Source organism: Rhinolophus ferrumequinum (genome assembly GCF_004115265.2).
Source record: "Rhinolophus ferrumequinum isolate MPI-CBG mRhiFer1 chromosome 15 unlocalized genomic scaffold, mRhiFer1_v1.p scaffold_54_arrow_ctg1_1, whole genome shotgun sequence".
Lineage (NCBI taxonomy): Eukaryota > Metazoa > Chordata > Mammalia > Chiroptera > Rhinolophidae > Rhinolophus > Rhinolophus ferrumequinum.
In genome coordinates this window covers 7,657,422-7,682,689 of record NW_022680357.1, presented here as the reverse complement: position 1 = coordinate 7,682,689, position 25,268 = coordinate 7,657,422, and the positions used below count along the sequence as shown (strand labels likewise).

Sequence of the window (25,268 nt, the reverse complement as noted above, 5' to 3'; positions counted from 1 at the left end):
TTTTTTTAGAAGTGCTTTACGTAAGTCATCTCATCCAATCAACAATCCTGAGGAAAGTATCCCCATTTTGAACATTAGGAAACAGAAGCTTTGAAAGACTAGCTAGCATTTAGAACTGAGACATGTACCCAAACCCATCACCAGAGCTCCCACGCCCTGCTAAGTACCCCTCATACTGTGCCGACTCCTCAGGCAGCCATTTCCCATCCTGTTGCTAAGGATTTCAGTCCATGAGCAGATTCCGGCCCACCTGAGTGCTAAGCTTTTGCCTGCTTCCTGGAGTAGTAGGGCTCTGACCAAACCAAAATCTGACATGCCAAGCACAAAAGATCCTTTTGTAACCAAGTATCTTATATGAATGCCAACAAAGTGGTCACCGGATCTCCTTACCCTACAAGCACACCATCTTCCTAACTGGTAGATTGCTGAGGGAGACAAAGGACACGGAGATCCTGCCGTGTCTCGCGTCTTTGCTTATGTGTCCATCTGTCAGTTCCAGATGCCAGAGAGGCCAGTGTTGACGGTTGGGTTATGACAACTGCACAACCAGCAATGCCCCCTGCTCCCCATCAGCAGCCATCCTGGCACTGGCCAGTAAAGAGAGCCCACAGTCAGGAGTACTTAGTGTACAGATTTCATGGCGAGCGCTGTGGACCATCTCTTCAACAGAACCCAGTAACAATGTGAAATGGAAGCTCAGAAGAAGGCTCGTCTACTCTAGATTGAGAAAACCTGGGATGGAGGACTAAACAGGTTTTCTGTTCTGTAGTTTGCTCACTGACAACATGAGCAATCCCAACAGCCTTCTGAGAAGGTCACTCATCATTACGAGTGACTGGCTGACGACCTTCTTTTGGGAAGGGAAGGGGACAGAAAGCTCGTGGACAGTCTCTGGGGCTGAGCTGGGCACTGGGCTGAGGTATCTCGTGTTTGCTGTCGATACTTGATGCTGAAGGCAAATTAGAAAATGTTGCATCCAGGATGAGTCCAAAGAACATAAGGCAAAACACAGAGTGCCAAACTGGGCAAGAGAGTCACTTAGGATTAGATGTGATCTGCTGAGGTATAAAATTGGCAGAGAAAGCAGCTATTGCAAATTCTACAGCCAGAGTTCAGGCACTTGCTGAGGCTTTATATGCAGTTCCCACAGTCGTGTATGTGGGATGAAAGGGAGCAAATAAAGGAGTTGACAGGAAACTAACACCATGAGTGACACAGACAGCCACTGTGGAATCGTTTTGTGGAAGCCTCTACTGGCTAACTCCACCAAAGATATTCTCCTCTTCCTCCTGTTTAAGAAAATCCTATTTTTGTTCAGGTGACAATGTTCCTGTCCCTGGGGATGAATCATGGCTGCTGTAGCCAATCACTGAGATTGCAGGTCAGTGACTGGCACACAGATTGGCCAATGAGATCTAAGAGAAGAATGTCTGCAGGGACGGCTTCTGGGGATGATTTTCCTCCAACAATATGCAAGAACTCTGAGGAAAACCTCCTCTTCCTGGTCCCTCCTGAGGAGAATGTTGTCATATGAGCAAGTGATGCTTCTTCTTCATCTTGGGAGATGGAGAGAAAGGCCAAGAAAGGCACAAAACTTCCAAACCACTGCCCTACTACCAGAAATCCAGTGAATCAACTTTTTTTTCTTATATCTTACAGACAATAACACCGTAACTAAAAATAAAAACTGATATAATTTTCAAGAGTGTTTTTCAGAGGGTGTTCTGCATCCAAAAATGGTCTATGATCAGATGACTCTGCAAAAAATTGTGTATTAGATCCACCTCTCTGTATTTCACTTTTATACATTAAAGGCTCTGAGAAGTCCTACAATTGAAAAAAAAAAATGTGTGACTTTCCTTAACTTTGTATTTCCTAAAAATTAATCACGGAATCATTTTTTTAGACTTTATAATTATCTTATAGAACAAGTACCTTCCAGAGTCCATTTTGGAAAAATTAATTTAGGATTTGTGAGAATAAGAAAGGAGAGCAGAAGGAGCGCGTCTTGAATGGGCAAATTCCTACACAGTGTCCACATGCACAAAACATGCGTGAGCGCTGGTATCTTTCTGCATTATCTGTTTCCTGGAAGCCAAGACAAAAGGAGACATTTTGCAACTCTCCATTGTATCCCTGAATTCTGACACCCTAACAGAATGTGCTAGTGAAAGAATATATGCTTGATAACATGGCCACGGTCCAACCATCTTACAGAGCAAATCAGGAAATGCCATTTGATTACTACATTTAAGAAGTGTGGCTGGCAGGCAGACATCCTTCAATGAGGTTGGTAACTAAACAGATACCTATTCTTCTCCTGTCTCTCTAAGAAAAAATGAGATTAAAGAAAATGTCTTTTAGTGAGGTGGCCAGATATCAGCATTTCAGATCAGAACTGAATTTTTTTCAAACTGCACCCTCCCGCCAAAAATATCCCCCTCAAAAAAACAATTGCCTCAATCAGGGAAGTTTTCTTCTCAGGTAGAAGAGGGGCTGAGGATACACACCAGACAGGAAGAAAAGGAGGGAGGGATGAAAAGAGGGTGATCAAAGGAGAGCCAGGACAGGAAAGGCGGAGACAAAGAAAATATCTACGGATGAGACTTAGGTGTCAAAGGTGAGTTAGCACATGACAACACTGGTGTCCCCCAGGAAGGAAATTGGGGACTAAGAATCAAATGAACATCAAGGGAAACCTCACTGCATTCCCTTTATCATTAAAAATTTGAACCACATAAATCTGTATTCCATTGATTTAGATGAGCTATCTATTGATTCAAAACATAAATTGGTTTAAAATGTAAAAAAAGAGACTGCAATAGCGACAACCAACAAAGCCCTCTTTTCATATTGGAAGTGGTCTTATACGGAGCTATTGGCGTCACACTGGGGACTAAACGATATGACACATTACGTGAAACCACTGCTGGAATTTATTTCACGGAGTGGGGAGAGCTCCATTCTTGTTCCTAAACCACACCCCTGTCTAGAATGTCCTTGTCGATGCGAAATAATAAAGCCCTCAAACTGCACACAAGCACTCAATTACCTCCGTGTCCTTAATTTGCCAGGGGAGTCTCTTTTGCAATAGAGATTTCAATATGATCTTAATGCTGATGAATTTATCAGGAACTCCTAGAGACAAAAGCACCCATTCCCCTTTATCTAGCTCTGACCTAGTTCTGGCCACCCGTCCCCATCCAAACAGGAAGAGAAAGCCGAAGTTGCAATACATTATTTACTAGGATGAACCAGTAATTCAGGCTGCAGGGAAAAAGCAATAAGAGAGCTTCAGGAAAGCTTAAAACATCTTGAAGGCTGTTTCACGAAGGAGTCAACAACTAATGTAGAAACTCGTACTTAGCAGTGAAGTGGGTAGAGATGAGAGGTTAACAGAGAGGGCCATAAAATAAATAAATATAAAATAAATATGCATTAAGAAAGAGAAGAAGAAAACAGCAAGTCACTTTCTCTGTTCGTGCAACTGGATTCTGTGGTTTGTTTTACATAAGGATTTAACAAACCTGATGCCAATAGCAGTTGTAAAATGGAAATAACTCTACAAATCATTGTCACCTCAACACCGCATTACGTGAATGCTCTGAAAAGTTACAAGGCAGTGTATAAGTGGCATTAAAATGATTTAATAAAATTTTCTGATGTAGTCGATCCCTTTGAGCTCAGTGGTTCCCCAACCCCAAAATGTACTGCTATGATTTTAAAGCCGCGGGTTCCTCTAGTTTTTATAATACTGTGGAAACATGACTTTAAGGCATATTGTCCAGTAAAAATTGCCAACTTCCATCAGTGACATTAAAGATAGGCCAATTAAGACTTCACAGTCATCCATCCAAAACATGAAAGCATTAATAAACAAAACAAAAACAAAAACAGATGAGGGAAGCCCACACTGATATTTCTTAAAATACCGTACCCAAGCCAAGAAGGTATCAGCTGTGGCACAATGCCAGCAGAACAATGTCACTGAGCTCCGTTTATAACGGAGCCATTCTCTCCTCATCGAGGGAATACATTTTGCATCCAGCATGCTTGAGCATCGAGAGGGTTTCATTTTTCAAGAAGGTAAATCGCATATGAGGTTTGAAATTCTGCCTCCCATACACACAAATGCCACTAAAACTAAAAGGTCTACAGAGGACTCGCATTATCCTAGAAAATGCCCTTGATATATCAGAGCTCCGCCACCCCAGTTAACAACAAGACAGCATTTCAGCCACTCAGCAAACAGTCTGGTATTCACATTAAGAAGGCAGCAACACATCCTTTTGACCTTTGTTATTACTTAGGCCTCGTGTTGTACATAAAAAGAGTCCGATGATGTCAAACAAATTCCAGAAGAGAAGTATTTATTGCTGAATCTAAATCAAAAAATCCATATCTACTATAATGGCACTTCAGAAGAAGATATACAGTATTTACCAGCTCAATCAATACTAAATTAGCCGGGATAAATATTTTCAACTCTACCAGTCTCAAGATGAAGCCTGCTATTTAGAACCCGGGTCTGGGGAGAGACGAGGAAATTTTTGCTTATCACACAAAAACCAAAATCAGGAAGTATTTGACAAGCAGATGCACCTACCCTTAGCTGCTCTCTTTCACAATTCATCTGTTGTCTTGAAACCTACAAAGAAAAGGAAAAGAAGGGGGAATCAGAGGGTTCTGCATAAAAACAACATGAAAGAACAAGGAAAGTGCCTTCTAATCACGCGGCTTAAAGCAGACCCAGAATTAATTAATTATGGATTTAATTTTTCCTTTAGGACTAAATAATTTTTTTTTTCTTTAGGATGCCTAAGCTTCACGTGGTGTTTCAATTGTGTGATCCAGAAACACAATTAGGATGAGCTCGAGTCTTGAAGGGCGATGAGGAGAGAGGTCCAACCGAGAGTGTGGGAGGCAAAATCTTGGCATGAAATCCCTGTTGCCCTAACAGGTGCAGTCATTCATTCCTGAGGGTCCAGTAAAGACGGCTGGGAAGAGTCACCTGACATCACAGTGTCCTCTCTGATGTTAAGGGCCAGTAGTGTCACGTACATGCCTTGGCAAAAGGATTATATTTCACTCTCCACTTCTAATCAGATGGTACTTAAGTCCCCATAGGACTGTGTTGGGGAGAATTCTGAGGTCAACGCTTAGATCAGAGATGGAATCTCTGATTAATTGGTGAGATTGCCCATAAGCTTAAAAAGGAGAGACTAGTGATACATATGTCATGCATTGCTTATCCCTGTGCGGCCAACATGCACTTCTGAAAAATCGAGGGTGCTCCAGTGGACTGACCACATAATTTATTGTCCAAGCAGAGAAATATCTATGTGAATTAAAGGAGTGGGTGGAGTATTAAGGATTATGCCAGGACAGCATATAGGGTGGGCCTGACAAGGCAAACTGGGACCGAGGTCACCCCATGCCTGTGAGGACTGGCTAATGCGACCTTCAACTCAAACAGCTGACATAAAATTGAAGTCTGCGTTCGCAACTTATTCTGTGTATTTCTGGTATGTTTTTTAACCCCTGACTCCTAGCACCTGACAGCATATTGCAAGTTTTTGAAACTTTCACGAAAGGATAAGAAGGTTTTGGAACTGACTTTTGATGTATATTTTATAGTTTTTGTATTGAAAGTTTCTTTTTCACTTTCTCTAAAACAAAAACAATCTTTATTTAGGATATGCTAGAGTCCCAAATCTATAAACTGGTGCTTTGATGTATGCCCTTTAACCCAGATAAATCACCTCTAAGAGCAGCTGCTGAGAAAATAAGCAGAGATACACACACATATTTATTTACAGGTCAATTAACTGCAGCATTATTTAGGAAAGGAAAACACTGCAAATATGACAACGTGTAATAATGGGAACATTTAAAATAACTTATAATACACCGATATGATGGCTTAACAGGCAGCATTTAGAAGCATGGTTTTGAAAAACAGAGCTGAGAAATGCTCAAAAAGCACTATTTGGTTTTTAAGAAGCTACAAAGGTGCACAAATGTTGTAATTGCTATTTTGTTTTTTTAAAAAATACAGAGAAACAGATCATCAAAGAGAAGAAAAGTAAAAGAAAGAGGAAAGAACTAAGAGGAAATATTCCAAAATATTAAAAAGGAAATGAGTGCCCCCGCCTGCCTCTCTCTCTCTCTCTCTTTCTCTCTCTCTCTCTCTCTCTCACACACACACACACACACACACACACACACACACACACACACACACTGGATTATATATTTGAAAGAGGTGACTTTATGGTATGTTAATTACATCTCTATAGACTGTTAAAAAACGAAGCAGTGCAAATCCATAAAGATTAGTGGTCACCAGGGTGCCTGAGGGAAGGGAAATGGGGAGAAATGGGAACGACTTCCTCCTGAGTTAGGAGCTTCCATTTGGGGTGATCAAAAAGTCCTCAAACTAGATAGTGATGGTTGCACAACAGTATAAATGTATTTAGTACCCCTAAATTGTATACTTTAAACTGACTAAGATGGTAAATTTTATTTTATGTGGATTTCCCACAGTGAAACAACTACAGTGGGTGATGAGCTTCTGGTTCGGAGGAAGGTGGAATTCAGCACAGTGCACCTTGTTCCCCTCACTCACTGCAACTATAAATGCTGGATAGGAAGCACGGAGTAACTACTTGAGGTCTCTGAAAAGTAAACAGCAGCAAGCAGAGTGAGGAAGATTACAGAACTCAACGTCAACTGGTGAGTTCCCTTCCACCACCAGTAGCCCCTGGCATGGAACAAGGCAACCTAGAGCCCAGAGCTGGGCATCCACATATAGACAGAGAGAAATGCCCAGCATCTGAGGAAGTCCTTCCCTATGGTCCCAAAAGGCGGGGCAAACCCCCATTGATTTCCCTCTGTCCTCTTGCCACTTAGTCCCAAATGCAGACTCAGTCACAGATGCACACTAACAGGGTTAAAAAGCACTAGCTTTCTTCCTGGTGGACCAAAAAAAAAAAAAAAAAAAAAAAAAAATACAGCCCTCGGAAACCAAAAAAGTTTTGAGGATCCTGGAGAGGGAAGAGTTTGGGAAAATGACCTCAACTCAACACTTCTCTAAACTTCATACTCACCCCTGAGCCACATGTATGTGTCTGGGACCCTAAACATGACCACAAGCTGTGAGAATGAACGTAGGTAGAGCACTTCTCAGGTCACACACTGGCCACTGGCATGCACACACATGGGACAGACCCAACTATTACTACAAAGGTTCGACAGCAGAAATGATACTGGAAACAAAATCCACAGAAGGGAGAGAGTCAACCCAGGACCGTGTGATAAAACAAAAATGTCAATGTATAGTGTGCCAGGTGAGTAATGGGAGGGAAGGGATTTTCATAGGATTAAACAAGACCCAGAGTCTCAAAACATAACAGTCAACATACCCAGGATAGAATCAAAATTACTTGGTGGACAAAAAAATAATAATAATAATACAGCCCTCACATGGGAAAAGATAGTCACAGACAATAACAGTGAGATGACAGTGATGTGGGAATTATCAAATAAACATTTTAATCAGCTTTTATAAATATGCTCCAACAAGTAAGGGAAAACACAGTTAAAACAGGAAAAGTAGAGAGTACTGGTAAAGAAACAGAATATATAAAGAACCAAATTCAGATTTTAGAATTGTAAAAATAATACATTTAATTGAAAAAAAAACACACAACTCCGAATGCATTCAAATGTAGAATGGAGATAGCAGAAGAAACTCAGTGAATATGAGTAGATATCAATAAAAAATATCCAATCCAAACAACAGAGAGGGAAAAAAATGGAAACAAAAAAGGGAAAGAAAGAAACTTAGGGACCTATAGAATAATACCAAAAAGTATAATAACATTCATGTCACCAAAAGTCAAGATTGGGTTCATAAAAGAAGAATTATTTGAAAAAAAACAATGGCTATAAACTCCAGGTTTGGCAAAAGACAAACCTACAATTTCAAGAAGCTCAGCAAACCCTAAAGAGGTAATTTCAAAGAAATTCGCATGCAGTCATAATCAAACTGCCAAAATCTGAAAACAAAGGGAAAAAATCCCAAAAAAACAAACAAAAACTTCTGAAAAAATGATCCGATACTTGTGAAAAAGCAACAATTCAAATTACTGTATTTCTCACAAACAAATCAAAACCAGGGAGGCCAAAATTGTGACAAACAATTTGTTAAGTGCTGGAAGAAAAGTATCCATCCAGAATTCTAAATCCAATGAAAATATCCTTTAGCAATGAAGGTGAAATATTCAAAAGAGTAAGAACATTTATTGACAACAGACCTGCTCTAAAATAATTGCTCCAGACAAGGGGAACATAATACCAGAAGGTAATTTGCAACATCAAAATAAAGAACAAAGGAAATGATAAACATATGGATAAATATAAATATAATAGTCTACTCCTCTGGAGTTCTTTTAAATATGTTTACTGTTTAAAAGCAAAAAAAAAAAAAAAATCACAAAATTGTCTAATTTTTGCAATACAAATGTTTTTAACGTATGTACATCCAGTACAAAATTGTTCTCAGTGTATGCATATGAAATACATAAGATAAACCCAACATAAAGAAGGGAGAGGAAGGGACACATATGGCCACAAGGTTCCTACATTTCAATTGAAATAGTAAAATCCTGATTCTTTGCAGACGGAGAGAAGTTAAATACTGTGTGTATTGTAATTCCTGGAGAAACTACTTTGAAAAAAATACAGAAAGTTATATGCCCCAAAACAAATGATGTTAGAATAATTGAATGTCTATATGCAGAAAACAAAGCATCTTGACCTCAACCTCACACTTTATGCAAAAATTAACTCAAAACGGAACACATACCTAAATGTACAACATAAAACTAAATGGGAGCTGCAATTAAAGAGTGGTAGCGATAGTTTTTTCTTAATGCTTTTCTGTAGTTTTCAAATTATATTTTATGTTAGGCAGGGCATTTATATTTGGAAAGGATTTTAATATTGGTGACTTGCAGAAATATAGGTGTTTTTAAAATGTTACTATCATAGTGATAGCTCTCATTTTCATTAATTAACTGAAATGCTTTATCTAATAACAAGGCTAATATTTTTGACATCTGTCTTCAAAATTCACAAGGGTTTGTTAGACTCACAGAAACACAACAACAAAACTTAAAGACACAAGTGAAAGGAGATGCAAGATGGTGGAGTAGATAAATGCTGTGCATGCCTCCTCTGTGAACATATTAAAATTACAACTAAACTATAGAAAAAACAACCTGGAGAATCATCTAAAGTCTGGCTAAACAGAAGTTTTATAACTAAGGATACAAAGAAGAAGCCACGTTGAGATTTGTGGGAAGGACAGAGATGTGAAACGGGCTGGCCCCAAACCTCTGTGTGGTGGTTGAAAACCAGGAGGGATATCTCAGCCATGGAGGTTCCCCCCAGAGGAGCAAAGAACCCCAGCCCCACACAGGCATCCTCAGAGTACTGGTGCCAGGAAGATGAGCTCCCACAACATCTGGCTGTGAAAACCCGTGGGGATTCTGAAAGACCAGGTGGGATGGAAGGTGGCAGGAAACCCAGACGTCTTCTTAAATGGACAACACACAGACTCACTCGCTCACCGGCACACTCCTTGGGTTCTGGCAGAGGGACGGTGACTCAGGGGGCATCGAGGAAATGCTGGGGGCAGACTGAGTTGTGTGGCTGCAGGTTGAGGGCTGGAGGACAGTCCCACTTTCTTGTGAAGGCTCCTCCCCATGTGCAGCCAGCAGGCAGGCACCATCTTTCCTGTGTGGAGCCCGCCTCCACATGGCCAAATCTGAACCTGATTGGTCTGGGGAGCTCTGCTACTCCACCCTGCTGTCTCTACTGGGATCCCACCCCACCCAACTCCCCCAACGCTGGGGGCACTTTCTTGGCCAACAGCCAGCTGTGCCTGCATTGTACACTTTCTTGGACAACTCTTGGTGATCCATGGTTCCCCAGGAGGATGGTGACTGGCCTCAGTGTACCCTGAGACTTTAGCAAAGTAGCCCCAGGCTCAGCACTGGTACCAAACCAGAATCTAGATTAACCTGGTGAACACAACTTGTCTCACTGTGGTGACAACCTGAGGCCCTTCCTCACCCAACTCGCATACCACAGGAGGCTTTATCAGCGGCTGAACCTTTAGGCAGCTGGCAGGTAGCAGCAGGCCTTAGGGTGTCCTGGCTTTTTGCAGAGCTACCCCAGGCCCAGTACTGGTGGCAGCCATCCTTGGTTCACAGTGTGGCCTCTCCCAGGCACCTCCAGGTTTAGCATAACTGTGGATCACTTTGTAGCTCCTACCTGGTAGTCCCCAGCCAGTCACAGGCAGTGGCTGACCTGGGTTTGCACTGGACCCCTCCCAAGAGGCCCCAGAAGCAACATAATTGGAGGCTGACTTCAGAACACAGCAGAGCACCACCCAATTAGCCCCACAAGTGTCACACCCAAAGAGTGGTCTCAACAGACATAAGAGCCCACTGGGGTGAATTCCACTCTGGGGTCAGCTCCTACACAGCAGCTCATATGCTGTAGGTGTGGCCAATTCTCACAGCCAGTCAGCCTGAGGGTCAGTCAGTCCCACCCACTGATGTGCCAATAGCAACAAAGGATCAATTATAACAGGAAGACACACACAACACACACAAAGGACACTCCAGGACTACAGAAGTCCATCTGGCTAAGATGGGGAGACACAGCAGATCTACCTACTACATAGAGAGAGACACCACAATGAGGAAACAAAGAAATACATCCCAAAAAAAAGAACAGGAGAAAATTCCACGAAAACAATTAAATGCAAGGGAGGCAAGAAACCTACCAGATATAGAATTCAAAACAATGGTTATCAGGATGCTCAAGGAACTTAGTGAGAACTTCACCAAAGAGATAGTAAGCATAAAAAAAAGGACATAGAAACCATTAAAAAAAAAAACAAAGAAAAACAACAACAGAACAATAGTCCGAAGTGAAGAATACAATAACTGAAATGAAGACTACACTAGAAGGAATCACCAGCAGAAAAGATGAAGCAGACGATCGAATCAGCAATTTGAAAGATAAGGTAGCAGAAAACACCCAATCAGAACAGCAAAAAGAAAAAAAGAATCCAAAAAAAATGAAGACAGTTTAAGAGACCTCTGGGACAACATCAAGCATAACAAATTCACATCATAGGGGTACCAGAAGAAGAAGAGAAACAGCAAGGGATTGAGAACCTGTTTGAAGAAATAATGACAAAAAACTTTCCTAACCTGGTGAATTAAATAGATATACAAGTCCAGGAAGCACAGCGAGTCCCAAACAAGATAAATTCGAACAGGCCCACACCAAGACACACTATAATTAGAATGGCAAAGGTTAAACACAAAGAGAGAATCCTAAAAGCAGCAAGAGAAAGGCAACTAGTTACTGCTAAGGAAGCCCCCATAAGATTATCAGCTGATTTCTCAACAGAAACTTTACAGGCCAGAAGGGATTGGCGCAAAATATTCAACATGGTAAAAAACAAGATTACTCTACCCAGCAAAGCTATAATTTAGAATCGAAGGACAGATAAAGAGCTTCCCAGACAAGAAAAAGCTAAAGGGGTTCATCACTACCAAACCAATATTACAAGGAATCTTAGAGGGACTTCTTTAAAATGAAAAAAAATAATAATAATAATAATAAAAGGAAATAACTATGTATCTATCAACAATTACTTTCAATGTAAATGGATTAAATGTTCCAATAAAAAGATATAGAGTGGCTGCATGGATAAGAAAACAAAACCCTTACATATGCTGCCTACAAGAGACTCACTTCAGATTGAACAACACACACACAGACAGAGTGTGAAGAGATGGAAAAAGATATTTCATGAAAATGGGAGGGATAAAAGAAAGTTGGGGTAGCAATACTTATACTAGACAAAATAGACTTTAAAACAAAAGCTATAACAACAAAGAAGGACCCAGTAATCCCATTTCTGGATATTTATCCGAAGAAACCCAAAACACTACCTCAAGAGGACGTATACATCCGTATGTTCATTGCAGCACTGTTTACAATGGCCAAGGTGTCCATTGATGGATGAATATCGGATAAAGAGTAGGTGATAAATACTTATATACAACGGAATATTGTTCAGCCGGAAGGGTATGGGTCCTTGCCATCTGCAGCGGCATGGATGGACCTGGAGGGTGTGGTGCTGAGTGGAGTGTCAGACAGAGAAAGACAGACGCAATGTGATTTTACTTATATGTGACATTGAAAGAACAAAACAAACAAACAACAGAAACGAACTCATAGATACAGAGAATATTTTGATGGTTGCCAGATGGGAGGGGAGTTGGAGGTGAAGAGTGAAAAAGTTGAGGGCCTTAAGAAGTACAAACTGGTAGTTACAAAAAAACAGTCATAAGGAGTTAAAATAAAGCTAGGGTACATAGTCAATAACATGGTATATGTATCATGGTATATGTACCATAGTATATGTATCTAGTACCCACCTGATACTATACAACCACTATGTATAGTATCAGGTGGGCACTAGACTAGTCAGGGGGATCACTTCTTAAATTATATAAATGTCTAACCACTATGCTGCACACCTGAAATTAATATAAAATAATACTGAATGGCAACTGTAATTGAAAAATCTTAAAAATGGGAGGAAAGGTGAAGGGGAATGAGAGGTTCAAATTTCTAGATATAAAACAAATAGGTCAGGGGGATGTAATGTACAGCACAGGGAATATAGTCAGTAATATTGTGATAACGTGGTACAGTGTCAGATGGCTGCTGGACTTATGGTGATCACTTCTTCAGGTATGTAAATGCTGTACAACTATGGTAGATCCCTGAAACTGATAGAATATTGTAGTTAGCTGTATTTGTAACAAAAATCTTTAAAAAAATAACAAGGAAACTACTGACCTAAACAATATGAAATTAAGCCACATTATTAGGTTCCATTACAAAGTGTAGCAAATGCAAAATTTCAACAGGAGCCATGAAGATAGCTATGATGTCTTCAAATAAAGCTGATTAAGGAAAAAGAGATTTGGAGATAAGAAAAAGGACATTCCTGTGTTTCATTCCTTTGTTTGTGGTTTTATGAGTTTATTTTTTTTCCTACACAGCATCCCATATTGTTTTGCCCATATTCTGGCAACGATTTCTTGCTTCTCCTTTTGGGCCATGTTCTTGTCCAATCCCAGAAATTCCTTGGGAATTGGATTTATTACTGCCACACTCTCCCTGCTGCCTAATAGCACCTTGCACCTTGGAAATCGGTCCGGTAATACCCACAACTTCTGAGTAACGTGGCCGTGACCTGTCCTTCTTCAACTCATGGTCAAATGCAAATAGCCGGTTATGCAAGATGGCTGACTGCCACCATGAGTCTCTGTTTCTGTTGAGACGGCACTCATCACACAACATGCCACACAGGATGTAATGACGCTCTGAAGTCTCACTACATTATTGCTAGACCTAATGGGGCTCTTAAAACCGTTTCCCCATAACCACTGTGGGAAACGACGGGAGAGAAAAAGGCACCTGCAACTCGTTGTCATCTGTGGCAAAGAAAGACCCTTCCTGCCTCGAAAAATATCTGCTGTGTACACTTTGCTAAATGTCATTTCCTTTGGAAGCTAACATGTGATGTATTTTTTTTCTTTCCCATGGCAGTTATGCACAAAACCAATATTTTTATAGCCTAAATTAAGGGGGAGGGGGGTTGGTTCTGCTCCTTTAAGATGCTTCCAGAGAATCAAATACCACTCTCAATAGGGCTGCCAAGTAAGCACTTATGAAAGGTTAGGAACTGAAGCAATAAACTTCAGCACGAGGCCCTTTGCTCTCCTGGTTGAACGGGATGTTTCACAGCGGTATTCATCTTTCTCCCACCTCCCATCTTCATCCAGCCAACGGGCCAACGAATCTTTCTCTGACTCATCCTTTTTCATCTTCTCCTGACTTTGAGCTCTCTCTTATCAGTTCTTCGCACTTGATCCTGACCCTACTGCCAGTCTGATTTCCCCTCCCACACATCAGACTGGATCAGCAAGGAAAAGGACTGAGTGTCGTTCACCTTTCCTTTTCTGGAGGTCAGGACAATGGTTCGAATCCCTGTACTCATTTGTCCATCCATTCATTCCTCCATGTAGTCAACGCCAACACAAACATACTTATGTGTATGTATATAGACCTCTATCTGTATCATCTCTGTGTGTATCTATATCAAGCAACTTCTGGAGGTCAGAACTGTTCTAGGCACTGGGAATACCATAGTGGAAATGACTTGTGGAGCTCACTGTCTAAGTGGGGAAAAGATGAGTACGTCCAGTTACAATAGAGAACATTTGTTACAGCGGACGTGTAAGATGTGCTAGCAGCACACAGGAGGACAGCCACCTTGTCTCAGAGTCTTGAAATAGGTGTCAGTGTTTTATACTTGTTTTGGTTTTTAGAAACTATACCCAGAGACAGAATGGGGCAGGAGGGGATATTTTAATAAGAGGGTGCAATACGTGAAAATTCCAGCAAGATTATGGACATGCACGTAAATCCAATATGGTGAAAAAAGTCGAGTGCAAGAGGAAATTGGTGACAGAGTCACCTGAATTGGGGAAAGCAGGAGTTGAAGGAAAGAAGAAGACACACAATAAACGAATGGACAAATGTATATGCATGTTTTCTGGTTTGTAATCATATAATGTTGGAAAACCCAGTGTTTAGGACAGCTATGAATTATTCAGAAGAAAAGCACCAAGGAAGTCTAGCAGCATAAAACTCAGTCAATCAAATCCATTGGTACTTGTGTACATGTCTCAAATTCTCCATTTTCGTAATTATTATAAATGTTTCTGAAATTCCGAAATAAGATGGCATTTCCCTATAAAACCATACTTCAGTGTACTTAGGAGGAGTGCTACCGTTTACCTTTCCTTTATTCCTTTCAGGATTATATACATTTGACATATGTACTCTGTGTTCTTATTTTTTAACTAGCACTGTGCTAATGGAAGGGAATGCACATATAAGTGACACACACCTAGTGCATTTCCAAAAACAATCTCAAAGAGAGGGTGCGAAAGATGAATCAAATAAAGATTATAATGCAGGGTCCTAAGTGTGATAGAAAGGGAAACATATGGCACCAGAGGCATCCAAAGGAGAGGTGCCAGCCTAGCTTGTTGTGTGGGGCAAACGGTGGAGGGAAGAGTCAGTCAGGTGTTTCCAGAAATGGGTTTTGATATGACCCTTGCTGGGTGGGCTGACCAACCGAAAGATCTAGGAAGAGGACATTGCAAACAGCATGGCCAGAGGTAGGACAGAGTAAGGGAGAAAAATGAATTGGGGTGGGGGAGCAGGGAAAAGTACATTTGTATCACAAAATCTTTATATTTTGCTCTATTTTAACTAGGCTGACAAGGAAAATAATTATTTTAATATTTCACATTAAATTTCACAGTGGTAGTAGCTAAAATTTATCCACTGTTTACAACGTGCCAGAAAATGTGCTCCACACTTTTCTTAGGAGGACCTTGGTTAATGCGCACCATTTCAGGGGTAGGTAGTATCCTCAACTCCATTTTACAGATGGGGAAACTGAGGCACAGAGCCGTTGAGTGACCTCCTGAAGTCACAAAGCTAAGATGTACTGGAGAGCTAATTATCATCCAGATGGCTTGACTCAAGCCTCTCTGAATCACCGCAGTCCACAGTTCCCGCTATCAAGGATACCAAGCCAAACCACAAATGCCCACATATTGACCCAGCCTCCCCCACCCGGATCTATGCTTCATTTGTCCTCAGCAGGCACTCTTTTGCTACGGTGCCCTGACATGATGCCATTTACAAGTTTGTGGTTCTCTCCAACAAAACACGAAATGACCGAGTGGTCTGGCTCTGAACTGCCTAGATCTGCACCCTTTGCTTGGTGTCATTTCAAGTGACTTTAGAATGGAGGACTTCCCACCAAATTAGATTTCTCTGATAACAACTCACTGGGTCGTTTTGCAGGATGAGTTTTCTCCCCAGCAGAGACGGGAGGCTGAGGGATCGGACTGCCTGAGTCCGACCGATCCTGGTACCTTACTTTGTAACATCAGACGCATTATATAATCTCTCTGCTGGCAATTTCCCCATCTGTACGATGCGGGGATAGCCTGGTGCTACCTCATTTCTAATTCTGTTGTGAGCCCCAAATAAGATCAACTATTTAAGGCATAAACAAAGCACCTGGCTCATTCGAATAATTCAATAAACCCTAGACATTGCTATTAAAGGTAATGTGAGAGCTGGGGCGGGTGGGGGGCGGTTCAGAAGGAGTGCTAGACCAACCTGTTTGGGTGTAAATCCTGGTTTTGCTCCCCGCAGGGTATGTGACTTTACTTGAAGTAATGACATTTTTTGAGTTTCAGATTCCTTTTAAAAAAAAAAAATGAGGGCAATAGCTGCCATGGAATTTTGAAAGGATTGATATCCTTTTGAGATGAGTGGATAAGCAGGCACCCCTAAACCACTGGATGACACTGTAAATTGGTCCCATCTGCGGGAGGGCAGTTGGCAGCTAGCAAAACGCAGACTGACCGTGTATTTCCTTCTGTTCAATGGCTCCTCTGCTAGGATCCTGTCTAATCCAATGCAAGGAGAAAAAGGAGAAGGCAGGGCAGTGCTTCTCATAGCACAGGCCGAGGGCTTGGAACAATACCAATGCTCATCAGAACCAAAGTGGTTACAGAAACTGCGGTTCATCTATAACACGGGTGAAAAAACTTGGTCTCTAAAGAACCAAATAGTAAATATCTTTGGCTTTGGGAGCCAGGGAGCTTCTCTGCTACAGCTACTCAGCCCATTGTAGCAAGAGGGAAGCCATTAGCAATGTTCAAATGGCTGTGTTTCAATAAAACTTTATGTATAACAGTCAGTGGGTTGGATTTAACCTGTGGCCAGAATTTGCCAACCCTTGATCGATACTATGCAATAATAGGATTCATCAGAAGTTCTCTGACATGGAAAGGTATTCACGATAAAATGAATAAAACAAAGCAAGTTGAACCAATTTTTAAAACGCAATCCAACGTCTGCTTTAAAAGCTACACACACACACACACACAAAACATCCACTGACAGATGGAACACGTGAGGGATGAAAAATACCAAACTGTAAACTAAAGCACAAAAGTGATGCCCTGAGAATGAGAATTAATAATGGGGATGACAGAGTAGTGAGGCAGGTTTCTCATGTTTAATCTTGGGTTCTATTATTTCAACTTCTTACAAGAAGCATGCCCTGCTTTTGTAAAATCAAATGAACAGCAGTTATAATAATATAATTTAACAAGCAGAGTGATAGGGTTATTGTCATGATTAAATGAGAAATTGTATCTCGAACATCAAACTCAAGTCCGACCTGGCACATAGTAGGTCCTCAATTAATGGTAGTCAGAAATAACTCCCCCGAGCACCAAAAGGGTTAACCCTGGGTCTCAAAAAAGTTCAACTCCAATTTTTCAGAGATGTTATGGATTTTAGTGTGGATTCTCTACAGGAGAAAAGTAAAAACTAAAATGAAGAGAAAGCTTGATCTGTCCTCCCTACTTCTGGGTTCTTATAGGAAATGTTTATTAGAGATCTGAGTTTATGAGGACCTAAAATCTCTATTATACAAGCCATTACATGTTTGTAATAAAGCCCACTGCTTTTTCCAAAAGTATCCTACAATGAGGCGTGTCCTCTGATTCCAAGAAAATAGGATCATTTCCATCAGATAAGCACACACAGATCCCATCACTTGTGGCTGTTGTTTCTTTTTGGTATAAGGGACGGGAGAGGAGTGTGAAAGTATTAGGTGTTTAGGATTCAACAAAGGAAGAGAGGAATAATCAACTGAAAGAAATGAAAACAAAAAGTCACAACAATGAGTCAAGTGAGCCATGATTAATTAATTGGACTGTGGCCCCCGGTTGTATAAACGAAGAGAACACATTGGAGAGAACAGCTTAGGGGAGTCTACCCGTCTTTCCACCAACATTTTCATTTTAACCTTGGGGAAAACCAGAATCTGCTGCTGAAATCTCGTCTGATTTTTGTAAAGGTGCTGGCTTTGGAGGGGAGCCTTGGGAGCAGGGCAGTGGTAGTGGTCGGGGTAGGGGGTAAGGGGGAGGGCGGGGGAGCATTGGACAGGAAGAAAGAACGTGGCAAGTCTAAGTACTAATTAGGAAAGAAAAAATGGAATTGTGGTTACATGTAAACATGAAGAGATAAACCCCAAGACTGAGAGGTCTAATATATGTAATTGCCAGCTACCAGCGCTTGGGGATAATTTATTGAACATGTCCTGAAACCTCAAAATACTTAGTATTTTTAGCACTTAAATGAACTGTGGTATGGTATACGCTGGGCACTACAGCATTTAGTGAGCACATCTTCTGCTGTTCCTCGTATCACCACATCATTTGATGGTAGTGGTACTTAGAACAAGGGAGTCACTCTTCCAGATGTGAGTCACTGGAGAGACTCAAGTGTTGGTTATCTGATTAAAGGGATGTCAGAGGTCAGAATGACCGCACAACTGAGCGAACCTCAAACAACAGGTTTTAAAGAGCTGTTTTCCTTGGAGAAATGCTTTCTGCACTGGCTCTTACATGCACCACTTTTCAAATACCCCATTAGTGACAAAACAAGTTCTCCCCACCCTGCCCCAATCTGGGATAAAACTGTCTAGGCAGATCGATTAGACTGACAAACGCCAAGCAAGAGGTGGCAGCCACGTGCAGCACCTGGCCAGGACCCCCTTCAGCCTCCTGCACCCATTTGCTTCCTGCAAGGATTAAAAATCTTTAGGAGTTGTTAATCTCAGGCTTGATGCTCGGCTCAAAGCAAAAGGGCAGCTCCAGGCCACGAAGAGCCGGGCTGGTCTGACACATGCACACACCTTTACAAGTCAAACCACAAAATGTCTTTGCATCTGATAACTCACAAGGTGGGGGAAACATATTGTCTATTATTTATTCTAATAATAAACCATTACCCCAGGCACCTTTTTATTCTCCAGATTTAATAAGGTATTTTGTGAACCGAGGCAGAGGAGAGAGGGAGAAAACAATTGTAGTTATTACGACGATGATTTCTACTTGTTTCAGATGCAGAAGCAATCACCATACCTTTCCTTCATAATCAAGGGTTATAATTGCCCCTCCCCCCAAAGCCCACCCTAAACCCCTTGCTCATTCCAAGAAAATTTGAACAACACTCCCCAAAATGTCCTGAGGAACTAATGGACTTGGCATGTTTCCCTGATCCCGTCTCCTGGGACCATCATTACCCTATAGTCAGAGAACTCTGATTATATAGCATAGGGATCGCAACTCAGATTTTCCCATCACCCCCCTCTCCACGTCCAGAGGTAGGATGGAGTGGGAAGGACCAGGTGGGTGCTTTCCATACCATTCACCTGACTCTGCTTAGATGGAGGATATATTCTCAAGACATGTTTAAGTTAAGATGTGTTAACTGGCCTTTTATTTTTTTCCTTTCTGGTTAGATGTTGCAAAGCTCTAATGATAATTTTATCAGAAGTTGATCATTTTATAATCTGCATCCCAATTAAATAGATTCAGCAGAGACACACAGGCCAAGGCTTTATCTGGGCAGTCATCCTGATCCTGTTAATTGAGAGACATTGAAGAGGCATCTTAAAAGCAGTGGTTAAGAGGATAAACTCTAAAAGCCAGACTTCCAAGGTTCAAATCTCAACTCTGCTACTTATTAGCTTAGGGACCTTGGACAAATTACTCACCTGGGCCTCCCTGTAGACCCCAAAAGCTCATGACAAGGTTTGAATGAGTTAATATTTGCAAAGCAATTAGAAGAGTGCCTGGCATACAAAAAGCACCGTGTAAGAGCCTTTCAATGCAAGAAAGTGAATTTAATCCAAAGTCTATTTGTTGCTGTTGCTCGTTCCTTATAAGTGGATGGTGGGCTGGGCCTGCCCAGCTGTGTGCTCAGGTGTTAGGCAGACGATACCACAGTGGTAGAAAACCAAGGTTCTGAAAAGTAGCCAATGCTTCTGGAAGTTTAGTGTTGTGACATTAAAACTTTACATCTACTGTAGATCGTAGAGTATGTGAACAGAAATAAATCGTGTAACAAATATTGTACTATCATAAAAAAAAAAAAGTGAGGTGAACTAAGTCCCACTGGACCAATTTTCCAGACAAGGAAATAGGGACATATGTGACATTCCAGTAGAAGGCAGCCCGGGTGGAGATCCCCAGCCTGACTCGCTAAGCCATGCTGCCTTTGGCTTTCAAAAAAAATCTTCACATAGCTGTAACAGGGCTCTTCCTTCCTGATTTCTGTGACTTTACAAAATGTCATCATTTAAGGAATAGGAAGAATCCTGTAGCTGGAGAAGCTTGAGGAGCATTCATTTTCTAATTTTCCAGTTCAGTTGTCTGAAAGGGTTGCCTGGGTGGTGGTTGTTATTGTTGCTGTGTGTATGTGTGTGTGTGTGTGTGTGTGTGTGTGTGTGTGTACAAGCGGGCACGTGCGCACGGTCACACTCTTCCTGGAATGCCTAATGGAAGGAGCGCTGGAAGACACATGCGTCATGACAAATGAGCTCTTAAAACCCTAAACTTAAAGACTCTTTACTGGAAGAGCGAGGTTCACAAAAGTTCTGAAACAATGAGGAGGCAGTCATACAAAGTGCAGGCAATTTAAAAGGAAAATCTAGGTCGTCTGGCTGTTTGCTTTGTCACCATCAGTATTAATTAGCTACTGGAAGTAATGACTGAGCTCAGAGAGCTCTTCAGATTTCTAATAATAATAATAATAATAATAATAATGATAATAATAATAATAATAAACCAACAGAGAGCTTTACCGTCGGAAAGAAAATATTTTCACAAGCAGCGTTCTGAAAAAAACTGAGTGGGAAAACCTTGCAATTAAATTCTGCGACTGTGCTCTGACATAATCCCAGGGGAAGTCTTATCTGTACTTAATATTCAAATAAATATTCTTTTTGTGCGCAGTGCATTCAATAGGGTGCATTTTATTTCATTTAAGTGTATAACGTAATCAGTAGCATGAGGGATAATCTCAAGGAGCAGTAGACCCCCTTAACGAGGATAGATGGGCAGGCTCCATAGTTGGATGGGACAATCCTTCGGGAGGAAGTGCAGAATCTCAAGTGAGTGCGCCATCCCCGGGAGTGTCCCGTAGGGTCGCCCTTGATACTCAAAGTGAGGTCTGCCGGTCAGCGGCACTGGCATCAACTGGAAGCTCTTTAAAAACGCGGCATCGCAGACCCACCCCAGCGATTCCTGCGCACGTTAAACGTTAAATCTGCGGACTTTCCGCGGTCAGACATCCCCACTGTGAACCAGAAGCATCTCTGCCCCTTTGTTCCCCAGTGAGGAAGTGCCTCCCATAGCTGTGCCCCGGTGTCTTCCCAGGGGTGGGACCAAAAGGCTGCCAGGGAACCTCTCCAAATGTTTCAAGGAAGTTACCCTTTTCACTGCGTTAGCTGATTTCAAGTTTGCTCTCCAAAATATGTCAAACATCCACAGAAAATAATGACAGTATTTATATTTTTAAGTAAATACCGTTAAGGTGCTACATTTTATTAAAATAACTGATTCAAGTATAAAAAAGTTCCTATTGTTATTCACTCTTGAAAAACACAAAAATATAGACAAACGTCCATCTGCATTCCGAAACCTCCTTTCTGGAAAGCTGGTGGGGTAAAGTCAAACGCTGCCATCAGCGGCTTGGAAATACCACTCGACTATAGACTACCATCACAGCAAAAATGTTAAGGCCACAGGGCTCATTCGCTCTTCCCTGTTTCTGACAATCTTTCTGACATACCCTAGAGGTGGTCACAGTCTTACAGCCCTGGAACCCAGGGAGGAAGTGGAGGAGGGGACGAGAGGGTCACCATCTCTGATTCACACCCCCAGGCCCCTGGTGGGTTGACTATTTCCAACCTCAGGCCCTCTCCTCTAGACCAACCACTCCTTCCCAGGCATGATCTAGGTTTCTGCCTTCTTCGTCCCATATCTACTGTCTTATGTGGTAGGAATTCCTGTTATTATTATACTCCATTTAATAGATGAGAGAACTCAGGTTTGGAGGGGCGAAACTGCATACCGTGAGTTAGGAAACGTGAGCCAGGACCCCAACCCAGAGACACCTGAATCCGCAGCACCTTCACCCTCTGTGTCCCCCGTCCCGACCTCCCCAGCCATCCCGTCTCATCTGTACAATGGAGAGAAATCAATGTATTCGTTAACTGTCTAGTACAGCACCTTTCTATTGTTCCATACTGATCCAACCTCCTGTGCTCAGCTGCCGTGTTTTTCAACAATTTCGTCCAATCCTTCCATTGTGTGTCTTCACAGTGGTCCTGGGCATACGCTCTGTCTTCATGGTAAAGCGGACTTCAAGAAAGTTACATCCCATTTCCCACTGTTTTCAGTGTTGTGGGGACAAGAGAGAGGGTAAGGACAGCCTCGCTGTGACCCGAGTCACTGCGTTATCAGAACCTGCTAACTCCACTTTCTTTCTGACACTCGTCACCAACACAGGTCACTCCCCACTCAGCCCGACACTGAGGGCAGGAGGCGAGGGCACATGTCCTCTTCTCACCTTCTGAACCAGGGACAGTGTACAATCTGCGCACAGTAGGTGGGCAGGCTCTTTGCTGAACTGAATTCTGGCCATTTCCCACTATTCCTGCTCATGCACGCTATCTTCCAACTGAAGCAGTTTTCCCACCAGCCAAGAAGAGCCTCCTTCCCCACAGGGCAGGGCATGTCCTGGGCCACAGCAGTGGAGACTTTGCAAGTCAGAGAAGGTGAAGTGCAGGGGCTACGCTGTGCACCTGGACACATCAGAAACATTGTCACTTCAACTGGACCCAAGGTGCGGTCCCTCAGAGAACAGCAAAAAGAAAATCTGCCACCACCAACAAAATGGCTGGTGCAATTCAAGGACAGACCTACTTAATAACAATTTGGGGGATTATTAGAGAATATCATCTTGCATTCCATCAAGGACTTAGAGAGCTTGGGTGGGGGCGGGGGAGGAATAATGTTCCTCTAGAAAGTCTAATCATTTTTCAAAAGCTCTAGATGGGTAGATGGTTCCAATCAGGAACTGGCCAATTTGCAATTTGCTCATGACTGTGAGTTTTAATCTTTTCTTTAAAAAAAAAATTGGATTGATTAAAAAAACAAAAACAGTAAAATCATCCATTTCTAAGGGGGACAAGAGGAGGAGATAACATGGCCATCAGAGCTTGCTGGCAGCCACCAGAGGACCAAAGTGCATGCAAAGGAGAGTCAGTTTCCTTCCCTAGAGTTGAGCAAAGCTAGGAAGCCATGGTAACCTCAATAATGAGTGCCTTAAATAATGAGGGAGCCCGTCGAGTGAGCTTGGCTGAAACCTTGGCTGCTGGAAGTGGAAAGCCTCTGTAATTACACTAATGAGGGAGAGATGGATTGCAGGTCACCACCGATGAGGTGGTGGGGTTCTGTGGGTGTCAGGCAAGCAAACAGGGACCACCATGGCCAGACGGGACACAAACAGCCTGTGTTCTCTGGGAGCAGGTAAAACATGGCATGCTGTTCAGGAGCCCAGAGGAGCAGGGTATTTAAGCAATCAGAATAACCAGCCTTTACTGAGAACTGCCTCTGTGAGAAGTACTGAGCTAAAAGCTCTCCATGCATTATGAATCACATTACGAGGAAGCTCTCACCACAATGAAGCATCATCTCCTATGCCTGATGTGGCTGGTATTTTTATTCCTCGTTTGTGGCTCAGAGAGGTTAAACAACTTGCCCAAGCTGACACGGCAAGGAAATGCCACAGCTGGGATTTGAGGCCGGCAGTGAGACTCAGGGTCCATTTTCTTAACCGCTAGGTCTTCTGCCTTGAAAGCTGTGGCCACAATCTTGCAGCACAGCTGCCAGTCTCTTCCTGTCTACCTCCTTCACCATCTATGGCCCTGCCCAGGCTACAGCTCTGGAAGAGAGCAGAGACCACACGAGCCTCCCTCCCACTCCCTCCTTCCAGACAACCTGACCAAACAAGTTCTCTTTCTGGGACACCACTCTGCCCCAGTCCCATAATCCCCTTCCTTGAGTATTTTCTTTCCAGAATAAATACCCACATTTCCTCAACTGTCATTTCCTAAAATGACAAGATTTCAGTCCTTTCCTGAACCTGACCATTTCGTCTAAGATAAAAGGGGGGTGGGGGAATTTGGAGTGTGGAGTCAGACAGAGGTGAGTTCCATTCCGGGATCTGCCCCTTATCACCGGACCTTGAATACACCCCATAACTTCCTGCAGTATGTTGAATACTGTTCCCCACAAATCCATGTTCACCTGCAACCTCAGAATGACATCTTACTGGGAAACAGGGTCTTTGCAGATGTAATTAAGGTAAGAATAGAAGAACTCACAGGGGGTTAGGGTGGAGTGTCTCTTAGATTCAGTGAGTGTCCATGGAAGAGACAGAAGAGGGACACACACACAGGGAAGAAAGCCATGTGACCACAGAGGCAGACTGGAGGATGCTGCCACAAGCCCAGGAATGCCTGCAGCCCCAGAAGCTCAAGAGGCAAGGAGGGATCCTCCCCTAGAGCCTCCAGACGGAACATGGTCCTGCTGACACCTTGATCTTGGACTTCTGGCCTCCAGAACTGGGAAAGACTTTTCTATGGTTTGACCCCACCCAGTTTGTGGCAATCGGTTATGGCAGCCCTAGGAAACAAAAACATTTCGTACGCCTCAACTTCGCTTCCATACGTGGGTATGAAAGTCGCAACCTCAGTGGACAGAGGCCCTCCACATCACCCGACCCCGTAACTAAAGAGCAGCCTTCTCTGTTTGCATCTAGACATTTAGAAAAATGCCACCAGAATAGACCTGAAAAAAGGGGGGTCACTGAACCCCAAACTACCAGGCATTACGCACCAATGTACTCATCATGGCTCTCAGGCACCAGTCCATCAGTGTCTTACTGCTTCCCACCTAACTGTCCCAATGGCCATCCCCTCATCCTCCACCTTGCCTCAAAGGGATCACGCATGTGTCCAAAAACGTACCCTCGAAATTCACACTCAGCATGTCGATCACATTTTCCAAACCTACCGTCCCAGTGAAAAGCAATGACATGGGCTGGGTCTGGGTTCCCCTCAACAGAACGACACGCACATCTTC

At 42.5% G+C, this 25,268-nt stretch overlaps 1 protein-coding gene across 14 annotated transcripts in view; it reads right to left on the bottom strand.

Annotated features, from left to right (window-relative positions):
• Positions 1–25,268, bottom strand: part of RBFOX1 (RNA binding fox-1 homolog 1) — a 1,406,067-nt gene that overhangs the window by 574,024 nt on the left and 806,775 nt on the right. For 12 of the 14 annotated variants that reach the window (XM_033101485.1, XM_033101490.1, XM_033101492.1 and 9 more), the window contains one exon: positions 4,607–4,648. The exons of the other annotated variants lie outside the window; for them this stretch is intronic. In XM_033101485.1, the coding sequence (XP_032957376.1) occupies positions 4,607–4,633 (27 nt within the window). In that variant the 5' untranslated portion in view covers positions 4,634–4,648. The remainder of the gene's footprint in view (positions 1–4,606; positions 4,649–25,268) is intronic. 14 annotated transcript variants of the gene reach the window in all.